General features: G+C 45.3%; 1 protein-coding gene across 1 annotated transcript; it reads left to right on the top strand.

Annotated features, from left to right (window-relative positions):
* Positions 1–339: 339 nt before the first annotated feature.
* On the top strand, positions 340–14,659 carry LOC142157959 (fucolectin-6-like). Its single transcript, XM_075211461.1, has 3 exons — positions 340–412; positions 1,452–1,725; positions 12,552–14,659. The coding sequence occupies exons 1-3, from the start codon at positions 340–342 to the stop codon at positions 12,703–12,705; spliced, it is 501 nt and encodes a 166-aa protein (XP_075067562.1). The 3' UTR covers positions 12,706–14,659.
* Positions 14,660–14,882: the final 223 nt, after the last annotated feature.

Below are 14,882 nucleotides of genomic sequence, written 5' to 3'. Positions count from 1 at the left end.
GAACTGGAATGTCTAAGGATCCCGCCAAGTAATAATGTCATCCTGATATGGTGGTGGATGCATGTAACAAACTAATAATAATAATAATAATAATAATAAACATGGATAAGAAACATATGGGTTTGAATGATCTTTATCTCCCATCATAACTCTGTGTTTCTACGATCAAATAAATGCTGAAATTATTTGCCTTAAACTATAAGAGAATTTTACAGTCTGGTCCATTGCTTGCTGTGGTAAATATATCCTTTCCTGTGTTGTTGCACATTTTGATGGAATTAATGACAATCTCTTGATTCTCTACATTACTTTTCATTACTTTTACTTTTTTCATCCAGAATGGATCTACTGGTGGCTTTGGCTCTGCTCGTATTCCTTGGTCTGTCTCAGAGCTGTCCTAATGAAGAGATAGGTGAGAATAAACTGTTCATACTTGTGAAGATACTGGGTTTAAGGTAACCCTCTGTGCCGCACAGCTGGCCTACTCGGTACCTATCAAAGGTTCAAAATTGTTCTGTGGCTATACAGCAGAGTTTGTTTAAACAGGAGAGATCACATTCCAGACACATTTACATTTAAATACACAATGCAGTCCTCTGTGATTAAACATAGAGCTCTGTCTGTGGACCATTTCCCTCTCTTAATACATGAGACCACCTGGTGTAATGTACATTCATAAAGGACTGGTGGACAATAATTTTGCCTAGGCTGAAACAATGGACTATTCTGCAAGATAATTAAAACATGCTGGCAGACATTTTAACTACTTTCAAATAGAATATACACAAGTTTAAATATGACTGACAAATATGGGAAACCAGAGGGCTAGAAAAAGTATATGTTTTTATAGTCTACTTGTGAGAAATGAGGTGCAGATAGGTTGAGGTGATATTAATACCTCGTTTCACCACAATATGGTGACATACAAATAAAATTTAAGATCACACCCGCTGATATTGTGGCCTGGGCAGAAATCATGATTATGCCCCCCTCTGTAGTAAATGATTCTGCCTTGCTATATGTTCATTGAACTACAGCCAAAAGCCTATGGCCTAGTAGACGGCCCGCAGGGCCGGAACTGTGTGACAAAGATTAATGAAAAAAAAAATATTCTATGGCGCTAAATTAATGGTTATAGAACCCAACAGCTGCACCAGGTGGTCTGCTCACCAAGACTAAAGCACAATCTACCAAGTTATAGCAGCGCTAATTGTTACTGGGACTATCCTGTAAAAATGTAGTGAAAGTGGTTAAAATTTAACATATAAATTTATGTAAATAAAGCAATTAATACTTATAAATAATTAACAACCCTATCAATAATAGTCCAAGCCCATATCCCAACGACTCATGCCACTAATGTATTACGTTTTCATTTGATAGGAAATAGCGTGAGCCTACATCGGTGGACTTCATGTAATTCAGAGACGTGTATTATTTTCTTTCCTCAGCCACAAATATAGCAAGAAGTGGGACTGCATCCGAAAGTTCTAACTTTTATGACCGTACGGCTTCGAATGCAATTGATGGCAACTACGATACAAATGAGAATCATGTGCACTGCAGTTCCACCAACCAGGAATACCAGCCCTGGTGGAGACTGGACCTCAACAAAAGTTACTACATAGTAAAGGTCGTCATCATAGCAAGAACTGATGCATATACGACCCGGCTGCTGGGGGCCGAGCTCCGAATCGGGAACTCACCCGACAACAATAATCCAGTGTGAGTACCTGGGTAATATTACTCATCTTACTCAAACCTACATTCTAAAGCACAGTGACAGAGAGATTATTCAGCCTTGCTTAATATGGGCCCCAGTTGTGGGACCGCTGTGAGATTGCCGCAGAGCTTTGGAGCTACTGGCATAGACATCACTCACAAGATGATATACACCACACACCACACACAATTCTCCTACTCTGTACTCACCACCAGACACACAAATACACAATACACACATCCACACACATACAAACTACACCCCTACACATTACACACCCCACACTTACACAGAACAACCCACAAGATGACATACAACATACACAACACACACCTCTTTTACTCTGTGCACAATAACACACCCCAGACACATTACACTCACTAAAATGTACACACACACATACACACACACACACACACACACACACACACACACACTACATACACCATATAGAATACACACCTTACACACTACAATCCAAAACTCACAGGCACAATCTAGCCTTACACACATAAATATAAGACCTAACACACATACATGCATACTACAAACACACTACAAACCCCAACACACATACACATTACACACCTCACATCCCCCAAACATTAAAAATCATTTCTATTAAAATCACAAATAAAAGACATTTCACCAATGTATCAACAATATTTAGTATACCCTATGATAACATTTAACTGACAATACATTTGGTTGACATTATTTTACAAAGTTATAGGAAAGAGGCATGTCATGTGGTCAAACAATATCAGATATTCTGTTAATGTGTGAACCAAAGAGACAAAACTGCCAGAGGGCCAAATCATTTTAAATTTTTATATGAATTTTGATCAATATAAATTAGTTTAAATAAATTAAATTTTGGATAAAACTTTTTTTTAACTAATAACAGGTTGTTTTCAAAGTGAAGCAATTACTTGTCAAGTACCCACACAAATTATATTTATTAGTCTTGTGGGATGTTGGTCTAAGAATTGAATTATTCCCCCTAACAAACATATTATCTTATTCAATGTGAAGTCTGGAGTGAAGCCACTTAACTTCTCTTTAAGATCATGATTCATTTAATCTATTGCCAGATTTTAAGAGATTCAATTAAAGTCGGAAAAAGAACAATATTTTGATACCTGTGGTTTCTATTCGACCAAAACATTTGCTTTAAGGGGAACTCAATAACTTCTGAGGATTCTAAAGAACAGCACATAAGCTGATTTTTGGATAATTTATGTAATTCTAGTTTTTGTTTCAGTTTTGCTGCCCTAAAATAATGTAATAAATTAAGAACTGTGAGTCCGCCACAATCTCTCGAACAAAACATGATCTCCTTTGTAATTCTTCAAGATGTATTCTTTCAAATAAATCTTAGTATGTCCCTTTCTAAGGATTTCACATTTTATCGATGATTAGATTTTGAAATAAAATGATATAATAGCGTGTAATGTCATCTTGTGAGAATAGATATAACCTAGGCATGAGATTTCTTTATTCAGATGAGAGAATAACTCCGATATAGAGATTTTAGTTCATGTTATCCTGCTACTATGGCTTCTGTTCTGGGTGTTGCTGTCTCTGAATGCTCAGTATCTGCTGCTGAGTGTGTGAGTATCAGGAATAAGACAGGTACTTTAATCAAGCACAATATATTTTAGTATAATGGTCTCCTGAGTGTTGGGTCAGCTTCTGTGAACGTTTGTCTCTTGCCTGTGAACCAGCTTTGCTTTGGAAAATGGATCCTCTTGATTTCTGCCTATCAAATAGACCTTGTTCTAAATCCTCATCATCAACATTTATTTATATAGCGCCAGCAAATTCCGCAGTGCTTTATAAGTGGGAAGAAACAGCAATAAAACATTAATACTGTGTAATACAGACAGACAGAGAGGTAAGAGGCCGCTGCTTGCAAGTTTACAATCTATTGGACAATGGGAGTTTGATACATGAGGGTAAGAGCCACATATTGCATATTGGTCCAGCCAGAGCTAGAGAGTACCTAGTGGGCTATATGATCCAGTCACACAGCAATGGTGGTCACAGGGTTGTTGTCTTGTGTTACCTGTGTAAAGAATCACAAGCTCTTCTTGGTAGCCACCAGCTAGTGAACCCTGCATAATGGATTTTGATTTGCTTCTGTAAACTGACAGTGATTCAAACTCCCCTTAGATTGTACGGTCCTTCGAGCAGGGCCTCCTCTCCTCCTGTTCTCCACCACCTTAACTCTGCTCTCCAGCTCCTTGTCTCCTCCGTGAGGTCCTCCTGCCCTTCTGCCCCTCTAGCTTCACCGCTGGGGACTCTCACCTCTCATCTAGCTGTACTTTGAGCTTCTGAGTTACTGTGCTTTTTGTTAACTGTACCGTGCTGTTTCACCCTGTACCGTGTTTCTGTATGTCCCTGTACGGCGCTACGGATACCTAGTGGCGCCTTATAAATAAAAATTAATAATAATAATAAACTAGGACTCCTCATCTGTTTTCGAGGGCGATCAAATAAACATTTCCATCTGTTGAGTTTGCTTCCGTTAGCAGGAAAATTACAGTTGCTAAAGACTTTCTCTGTAGAGAATTAATACTTGCTAGTAATCCACTTGATATGGTTGCTTGTATTCAGCTATCTACAGCAGCAAGCAGAGCCGCAGCTAGCTACTCTAACACTGTTCTGCCTGCTCTTGTAGTTTAGACTACCTGGTGCTGCTGCTCGTGTCTTAAGCTTGGTTGCTGTTGCTTGCCTGCATCCTGGAATGATGGGTCCCTGTTTGGAATAGGGAGAATTATTATTCACCTCCTGGAAAGCTGAGCAGTGAGTGGACATTCTAGGCCTCCCTCCCCCTCAATCAGCCAGACATTAAACAGTAACGCTTTGTCATTTAATAACCAGACCACCTTCCTCCCAACCAGCCCCAGAATTTAATTGATTACAATCCCATTTATTATGTAGTATTCTTACCCCCCTACCCCTAACATTAAATTAATAAAATTCCCATGTTATAAACAGACATATTCAAACACCTACTCCACCCCCACTTCCATCAGCTGCAATAATACATTAATATCAGCACTTTTAAAGGGCTAGGCATTTAATAAAAAGTCATAATTCTTTATAAGTCCCAAAATCAAATTAATAGCTTACAAATTCCCTTCCCCCTTGTTCTCTACAGCCCCCTCATCTCCTATTTTCTCTAGCCACCTCTCCCCCTTTCTTTCTCTATCCTCCTTCCTCTCCAGCCCCCTCTCCCGTTTTTTACAGCCCCTCTGCCCCCCTTCTCTTCAGCCCCTTTTCCAGCATGTTTTCTGCAGCTCCCTCTCAATATGTTCTTATCAAAAAGGAGTTATATCGAGGCGCTCGTTCACTTCCTTAGGAATGAGTATTCAATGTAAGAATCCAACAGGTTTCCCTGTAAAATAACAGATAATGTTCTTGGCCTCCCCTGCATCTTAAATTTACAAGGCTGTCTGCCCTCAGTGCTAGTTTTACCCTCCCGATAAACCCTGTGGGGCATCAATCCAAAGGCGGGGTGGGAATTGAGGATACCTACATGGGGCCTGTGGTCGTGAACACAAGATCTGAGGGAACTAAAGACTTAAGAAGGGGGAGTCCGGGTTGAAAATTCCAGAGATAGGGCAGGTAGGGGTGGCCATATTCAAACAGTGCACCATATCATGCCCTCTAATCCCTGGTACCCAACTAGTGGGGACGTCTTCCTCCTTTCAAGAGGACTTTTTTTTTTATGAGTTAGTGCCAGAAACCCGGAGTAATTCTGTCTTTTCAATGAGCACATGTGATGCGAGTAACTGCATGCGCACCAACACCCTTAACAAAAGTATCCAATCACACAAAGGTGCTCCATGTAATAGGGACAGTCCCAATGTCCCATCACTCTCATCATTCATTTAAGACACAACTAAGAAGAATTTTAAGGGGAAAATGTTTTATTTCATTAAGGCTTTGTCCTAGAGCAGTGGTGTGCAACATGAAACCTGCATGTGTCAGGAGCCTGGTGAGCCTTCACTTACACCCCCCCCCCAGTCTGGCTGCTCCCAATCTGTCTTATTCTTTGGTTTGTTATAAAGTGGGGCTATATGACCTCATCTGCACAACAAAGGGGGTCATCTGGAGGAGGTCTGAGGGTCAAGTGGGGAGGTCTCATGGGCATGTGGGGGAGGTCTGAGGGACATATGAGGAACTGCAAGGAAGATGAGAATTTCTGATGGGCATTTTTACTGCATGTGGGGAGATCTTCACTCCTCCCAGAATGACCACCTCCCCCAAATCTCCCTCACTGTCAATAACACCACAATTTCCTCAGTCTCCCAAGCCCGCTGCCTTGGTGTCACACTTGTCTCTGCCATCTGCTTTATTCCTCACATCCAGACTCTCTCCCAGTCCTGTCGATTCCACCATAAAAACATTGCCAGAATACGCCATTTTCTTACTCAACATGCTACCAAACCTCTTACCCACTCACTCATCATTTTGCGGCTTGATTGCTGCAACCTCCTGATATCTGGCATTCCCGACACCCATATATCCACACCACACTTTAATCCATCCTAAAAGCTACTGCAAGACTGATCTTCCTCTCTCATCGCTCCACATGTGCTGCACCACTTTGCAAATCCCTACACTGGCTCCCTGTGTCCTCCAGAATCCAATTCAAATTAGTCACCCTTACCTACAAAGCCCTCAACAACACTACCCCTGCATACATCTGAAATCTCATATCAAAATACTCTCCCTCCCGCCCTCTTAGACCTACCTCTGTCCTGCACCTTGTCTCGTCTCTGGTAACCATCTCTCACTCATGCCTACAAGACGTCTCCTGTTCTGCTCCCCACTTATGGAATTCCTTACCAGACCCCATCTGGCTTTCCCACAGCCTTCAAATCTTTAGATGTTCTCTGAGCACCCATCTCTTTATTAGAGCTTACCTTATCCACGATCACACTATTCACACTAATGCACCCTCACAGTTGTCCCAATTTCTACACTGAGCCACACTCGCTCATTTAGTTTCAGCTCCACTCTCTTCCAATTAGAATGTAAATTCTCTAATGAACAGGGTCTTCCATACCCTTTGTTTTCATGTCTGCATTTATTTTGTCTACCTTGTATGTCTCTATTTTATGTATCTCCTGTTTTCCCTACACAGTACCACAAGAGTAGGCACAGGCTGATTTTATGAAGCAGTTGCCAATACCAGAATGTGACAAAACCAAAGAAGAAATAAGCTAATCCCATATTATAAATGGTATTAGCTGCATAGCAATATAAATGCCCATATACTGTATGTATACAAAATGACAGTTGTCAGCGCTTATCCTGAGCACTTCATATCTTTGTGTATCTAGCAAAATGAAAACACGAGGTATTGGTTCATATTTTAATTAAAACTTTTAAGCCTGCATCCCCTCGTTCACCACACTGCTGCCCCATCATTCATCACACTCGGGCCCCATCATTCACCACACTGCCTCCCCATCGTTCATCACACTGCCGCCCCCTCATTCATCACACTGGGGCCCCATCATTCACCACACTGCGGACTCATCGTTCATCACACTGCCGCCCCACTGTTCATCACACTGCCACCCCCTTGTTCATCACACTGCTGGCCCCATCATTCACCACACTGCCGCTAAATCGTTAATCACACTTCTGCCCCCTCGTTCATCACACTGCTGCCCCCTCGTTCATTACACTGCCGCCCCTTCGTTCATCACACTGCCACCCCCTCATTCATCACACTGGGGCCCCATCATTCACCACACTGCCGCCCCCTCGTTCATCACACTGCCGCCTCATCGTTCATTACACTTCTGCCCCCTCGTTCATCACACTGCTGCCCACTCGTTCATCACACTGCTGGCCTATTGTTCATCACACTGCCGCCCCCTCATTCATCACACTGCTGCCCCCTCATTCATCACACTGCCGCCCCCCTCATTCATCACACTGCTGCCCCCTCGTTCATCACACTGCCGCCCCTTCGTTCATCACACTGCTGCCCCCTCATTCATCACACTGCCGCCCCTTCGTTCATCACACTGCCGCCCCTTCGTTCATCACACTGCTGGCCCATTGTTCATCACACTGCCGCCCCCTCATTCATCACACTGCTGCCCCCTCATTCATCACACTGCTGCCCCCTCATTCATCACACTGGGGCCCCATCATTCACCACACTGCCGCCCCCTCGTTCATCACACTGCCGCCTCATCGTTCATCACACTTCTGCCCCCTCGTTCATCACACTGCTGGCCTATTGTTCATCACACTGCCGCCCCCTCATTCATCACACTGCTGCCTCCTCTTTCATCCCACTGCCGCCCCCTCATTCATCACACTGCTGCCCCCTCATTCATCACACTGCCGCCCCTTCGTTCATCACACCGCCACCCCCTCATTCATCACACTGCTGGCCCATTGTTCATCACACTGCCGCCCCCCTCATTCATCACACTGCTGCCCCCTCGTTCATCACACTGCCGCCCCTTCGTTCATCACACTGATGGCCCATTGTTCATCACACTGCCGCCCCCTCATTCATCACACTGCTGGCCCATTGTTCATCACACTGCCGCCCCCTTATTCATCACACTGCCGCCCCCTCATTCATCACACTGCTGCCCCCTCATTCATCACACTGCCGCCCCTTCGTTCATTACACTGCTGCCCCCTTCGTTCATCACACTGCTGGCCCATTGTTCATCACACTGCCGCCCCCTCATTCATCACACTGCTGCCCCCTCGTTCATCACACTGCCGCCCCTTCGTTCATCACACTGATGGCCCATTGTTCATCACACTGCCGCCCCCTCATTCATCACACTGCTGGCCCATTGTTCATCACACTGCCGCCCCCTTATTCATCACACTGCCGCCCCCTCATTCATCACACTGCTGCCCCCTCATTCATCACACTGCCGCCCCTTCCTTCATCACACTGCTGCCCCCTTCGTTCATCACACTGCTGGCCCATTGTTCATCACACTGCCGCCCCCTCATTCATCACACTGCTGCCCCCTCTTTCATCACACTGCCGCCCCTTCGTTCATCACACTGCTGGCCCATTGTTCATCACACTGCCGCCCCTTCATTCATCACACTGCCGCCCCCTCATTCATCACACTGCTGCCCCCTCATTCATCACACTGCCGCCCCTTCATTCATCACACCGCCGCCCCCTCATTCATCACACTGCTGGCCCATTGTTCATCACACTGCCGCCCCCCTCATTCATCACACTGCTGCCCCCTCGTTCATCACACTGCCGCCCCTTCGTTCATCACACTGATGGCCCATTGTTCATCACACTGCCGCCCCCTCATTCATCACACTGCTGGCCCATTGTTCATCACACTGCCGCCCCCTTATTCATCACACTGCCGCCCCCTCATTCATCACACTGCTGCCCCCTCATTCATCACACTGCCGCCCCTTCGTTCATTACACTGCTGGCCCATTGTTCATCACACTGCTGCCCCCTCATTCATCACACTGCCGCCCCTTCCTTCATCACACTGCTGCCCCCTTCGTTCATCACACTGCTGGCCCATTGTTCATCACACTGCCGCCCCCTCATTCATCACACTGCCGCCCCTTCGTTCATCACACTGCCACCCCTTCATTCATCACACTGCTGGCCCATTGTTCATCACACTGCCGCCCCCTCATTCATTACACTGATGCCCCTTCGTTCATCACACTGCCGCCCCTTCGTTCATCACACTGCTGGCCCATTGTTCATCACACTGCCGCCCCCTCATTCATCACACTGCCGCCCCTTCGTTGATCACACTGCTGCCCCCTTCGTTCACCACACTGCTGGCCCATTGTTCATCATACTGCTGCCCCCTCATTCATCACACTGCCGCCCCCTCATTCATCACACTGCCGCCCCTTCGTTCATCACACTGCCACCCCTTCATTCATCACACTGCTGGCCCATTGTTCCTCACACTGCCGCCCCCTCATTCATTACACTGATGCCCCTTCGTTCATCACACTGCCGCCCCTTCGTTCATCACACTGCTGGCCCATTGTTCATCACACTGCCGCCCCCTCATTCATCACACTGCCGCCCCTTCGTTGATCACACTGCTGCCCCCTTCGTTCACCACACTGCTGGCCCATTGTTCATCATACTGCTGCCCCCTCATTCATCACACTGCCGCCCCTTCGTTCATCACACTGCTGGCCCACTGCTGCCCCCTCATTCATCACACTGCCGCCCCTTTGTTCATCACACTGCCGCCCCCTCATTCATCACACTGCTGGCCCCTTATTCATCACACTGCCGCCCCTTCGTTCATCACACTGCTGGCCCTTGTTCTTCATATTTTAATTAAAACTTTTAAGCCTGCATCCCCTAGTTCATCACACTATTACCCTTTTATTACACTATCCCCCTCCATTCTCTACTTAATTTTCTATGAAATTCTTTTCTCCTGTCTTCTTTTCCTCTTCTGTATTTTCTTCAGTGTGCTGGCTCCTCTCTGCGCAGCTCCTCATTGACAGTGTCGGGATGTGATGATATCATACCCTACAGTCAGTGAGGATGGAGCAGCGAGAAAGGAGGAGGGCACATCTGCCAGATGCGCCTCCAAGTATTTTTTTTTACCAGTAGACAAGCGGGAAAGGCAGGCGTATCTAAACGCCTCTCAGCCCCCCCAATTGCTTGCCCTACTTACTGACAGCCCTGTCTGCTTGTAAAGACATGTGGTGAAGAAGTGCCGGCACGTCATACTGGCATATAGCACCCCAATTCTAGCACTGATGGTGAGAATATTCTTTTTTGCATAGATATATCGTATATTATATAACTTGTTTGTATAAATATTTTCAGTATGTTCTTTTCTGACTTTTGATCAAAACCTAAAAATAGATTTGTCTAAAACAAAATAATTCTGGTAAATACAATATATATCCCGACCTCTACAACTTTAAAAAAACAAACTATGTAAACGAAGCAGGTGATAAGGTAAAGGGTCAAAAAAAGGCATTCTAAGGTGTGCAAATAATTTCTGAGTTAAGACCAGCAGGACAAGGTGTAAAAATCCAGGCTGTTTGTGCTGTGTACAGCCTCCGTGCCCCATGCACACAGAGGAACCTCCTTCAGCTTTACCTAATCACTTCTTCTCTATGACGACTTACAGGAGTTGGACATAATTTAATGTCATCTACTAGAAGCCGTGGATGTTCCTGGTCGAAGAGTGTGTCACATGATTGCATGTGTAGTTTTGACATCTATTCTTGTGACCCTCCCCCCTCCTCTTTGATTCTTTGTGTCACGCCTGAAGATCTGTCTGTACCCAGGCTGCGTTGTGTCTCTGGAGCTGGACTGGTGACAACATAAACAAAGCTGGGTGGTCTTATAATGTCCCTCTGCATGTAGTGAATGGACTGGTGCAGATGGTGATTACACTAGCAGGGAGAAGCAAACAGGAACTGGATTGCTGGACCGGACTGGAATCGGAATGCTAGACATGACTGTAAACGGAATACTGTAACCAGAATGCTGAAAGAGGATTGCTGTAATGGAACCGGAATGCTGAAAGAGGATTGCTGTAATGGAACCGGAATGCTGAAAGAGGATTGCTGTAATGGAACCGGAATGTTGGAAGAGGATTGCTGTAACTGGAATGGAACCGGAATGCTAAAAGCATACTTGCCAACTCTCCCGAAATCTCCGGGAGACTCCCGAAATTCGGGTCAATCCCGGGAGAGCTGGCAAATCTCCTGCATCCCGCTGCAGCCACCGCTAAATGACACGATTCAGCCAGAATCGCGGCATTTTGGACCCGCCCCCCCAGCGTCAAAACGTCATTTTCGTCACAGGGGGCGGGGCTAAAATGACACGATTTGTCTTGCTATTCCCCCTCCCGCCCTCCAGTCACGCCCATCTACAGGAATCAGAATACAGAAAGTAGGTAAGTATGGCTGAAAGAGGATTGCTGTAAACCGGAATGTTGGAAGAAACCAGAGTGGATGGAACCAGAGTGCTGGAGTCAGACTGGAGCCAGCATGCAGACTGTACTGTCATAGCTAGGTTAGTAGCAAGACAGTGAGACTGCAAACTGCTGGGAACCAGGTTGGCGTCTGAGATACAACATTGCACTGGCAACAGGTAAAGGTTCCAGGAAGTCCTTTTATAGTTGTTGTTGATTCCTGATTGGAGGCTGCAGTCAGCTGGGCAGAAGCAGCACTCCATCTCAGAGGTCACCTGATCCATCTCAGCAGTTGCTGAGATGGATCAGTTGACCATATCCAAGATGGCAGCTCCTATGAACTGGTTTTGGAGGGAATCTGAAATGGAGGCTGTTATCACCTGATTGGCTGAGGGGAATCATGTGACTGAATTCAAGATGGCCACGCCCATACTCTGATTCTGGAGGGATCTCTGGAGTGGAGACAGACTGGACAGCATCTTACAGAGACATCTGAAACCTCTCTGTAAGATGCTGTAAGAGCCTGAGAACCGCAGGGAAAACTTGGAAAGGCAGCGAAGAGACAGAACCTGAGAGTCTGGTGTGTGACACTTTGTCTTCAGGGGAGATCAGGTTGTATAGTCTGGTGGTTTCTCAACCCTTTAAATATCTTTTGCAGTTTTGTCATTTTGTCTATGCTGCTGGTACTCACCAGTTATTGTCGTGAATGATTCCAAGTATTTTATTCTTTGGGCACCTTTTACAGGGGGTTTAGGTGTTTAAAGCACACGGGGAACTGGTGAAATTGCACCAGAATGAACACACCATAGAATGAATTGAAGCCTTAGAATTAATGTTTGTAATCATATTTCTCTTTGGCATTTTCCCTTCAGGTTCGGCACGGTCACGAGTGTCTCTAATAACGTCATGCCTTACTGCTGTAATGGGACTGTAGGTCGATATGTCAGCGTGGTGATCCCAGGCCGCAGCGAGCTCCTGACTCTGTGTGAGGTTGAAGTTTATGCATTGGGGATTCCACCCTGCTAGTAGATGTCAGAGTAAAGAAGGGTCAGTGGTCGAAGTGGAAGTTTAGAAGTGCTGGTATGGAGCTTCCACTTTGAAATGAACGGTCGGGCTCCCCAAAGGTTTAAGGATTTCAATAGAGTGAAATTAATTTTAGATGCATTTTAACAGTCTATAGTATAATATAAAACTTATTAAATGATACAAGGCTATCCTACCTATGTCCCCCACCTCTCCTGTGCCCAATAACTTTTCTCTGTGCCCCTCCACCTCTCCCTTCTGTCTCCTTTATATACTTACATTTTCCCTCATATCTCCATAATATTATAATAAATCTATCCAAAATGTCTCCCTTATATCTTCCATGTTACCCTTTATCTTTCCCTTATCTGTTTCCTTTCTCTGTTCCTATGTGTCCATATAATCATTGCAGGTATCCCCCTCTCTCCCTCCCTACCTGCCCCCCCCCCCCCCCCTGTGCCTCACATCCTGCATCTCTCGCTCCTCCCTTATCCCTTGATCCTCTCTATATCTCCCTGTTCCTGCTCCTATTATTCCTTTCTCTAGTGAATTCACACATTTCCCCCCTTCCCTGATCATCACAATGCCCCCTCCTTTATCACACTGTGCCTTCCTTCATCACCATGTTTCATCTGCTGTCCCCCTCCATTTTACTTACCATTCTATGAGCTTCTGTCTTCTCTCTTCTGGCTCCTCTCTGTGTTGCTGCTCACTGACAGTGTCTGGACGCGATGATGACGTCACGCCCGACACTGTCAGTGAGAATGGACTAGAGAGGAGCAAAGAGTTGCTGCCGCATGCAGCTCCCATGGGCTCACGGGGAAGGCAGGTGGAGCGGAGCGCCTCTCCAGCATGGAGCTCCCATGGGCTCACGGGGAAGGCAGGGGGAGCGGAGCGCCTCTCCAGCATGGAGCTCCCATGGGCTCACGGGGAAGGCAGGGGGAGCGGAGCGCCTCTCCAGCATGGAGCTTCCCCCTTTTAAACAAGTGGACAGGATGAATATGTTGATATATTTTGGTAACGACACTATAAGTGACGACATATTCACCATCAGAAACATGACTACATCCTGCTAGATTGCGCTGCTTATAGATATCATCATTATTGCGCACTGTCTTACTAGCCCTCCGAGCACACAACATACTGGTGTCACAGATGAGATTGGAGACCAAATCAGTGATGCTCAATTTTTTTTTACCTCCAACCCAAAGTACAATTTTGCTGGAACCCTGAAACAAGTGGTTCTATAAATCTTCTTGGGCGATATGAAAGCTTGGGGGGGTGCTCCCTCACCTTACCAGGAAATCCCAGTGATGTCACCCTGTGATGTCATTAGATTCTGCTTGTAGCAACGCCTGTGTAGAATCTCCATGTCCTTTATGCTCTATACATTGATTGTTACTTGAATCATTTGTTGGTTTATTAAGTGTGTTTGAACTTTGTCTTCTTCAAAAAAATGTACCAATAGTGTGACAGAATGGGCTTAGCTCTGATGTTTCTGATTATCATGTGAAAATGATGAACACTGTGCTAACTGTATACATCCCTGTTGTGTTTAGATGAACTGTATTGTTAGTGTGTTTTAGGGCATACTGAAAGCAGTAGTGCAATCTACCCCCTCCCTTTAGTTGGAATCTCCCCATTGGAGGGGAAGTTGCTATCTCTATAGGATTTCACCAGCAGCTGTGACTGCGATATTGTGTGCGCTCGCTGATAGCGGAGAGACGTGGATCTAGTCGCCACATGGTAAGGCATCCAGGGATATAGTGTTGGGGGAAACCAGACCGGCAGCAGAACTAACACTCTCCTTTGTAATTCTGGGGTAACTTAGCCAACCTGAAAACAGTGTGGTTTTTACTCATCTACGTGATAAAAGTTTATGATATGCTTCTGCCCTATTAATGTGTTGTAGATACATGTTGTGTGAGTAGATGCTTTGTACAACCCTTAAATAAAATGTATGGTTTATTCCCCGTATACCGGCCTTAGTGTGAATCTTATTCTGAATAGTGCATCAGTAATGGGGGTACGTGGAACAGTCTACTAAGATTGTTAACATCACTGAGGTAGACGCTGATAATAATTTAACTATATATTATTTTGTTTATTAATAATGAGTAATCAATCAACATCCAAATACAGAAATCTCTCAATGAATAACTGAATGAAACACTGGATCC

The sequence above is a fragment of the Mixophyes fleayi genome, chromosome 5 (assembly GCF_038048845.1).
Source record: "Mixophyes fleayi isolate aMixFle1 chromosome 5, aMixFle1.hap1, whole genome shotgun sequence".
Classification (NCBI taxonomy): domain Eukaryota; kingdom Metazoa; phylum Chordata; class Amphibia; order Anura; family Limnodynastidae; genus Mixophyes; species Mixophyes fleayi.
The sequence above is the reverse complement of the archived record's forward strand: the minus strand, read 5'-3'. Positions and strand labels throughout refer to the sequence as shown.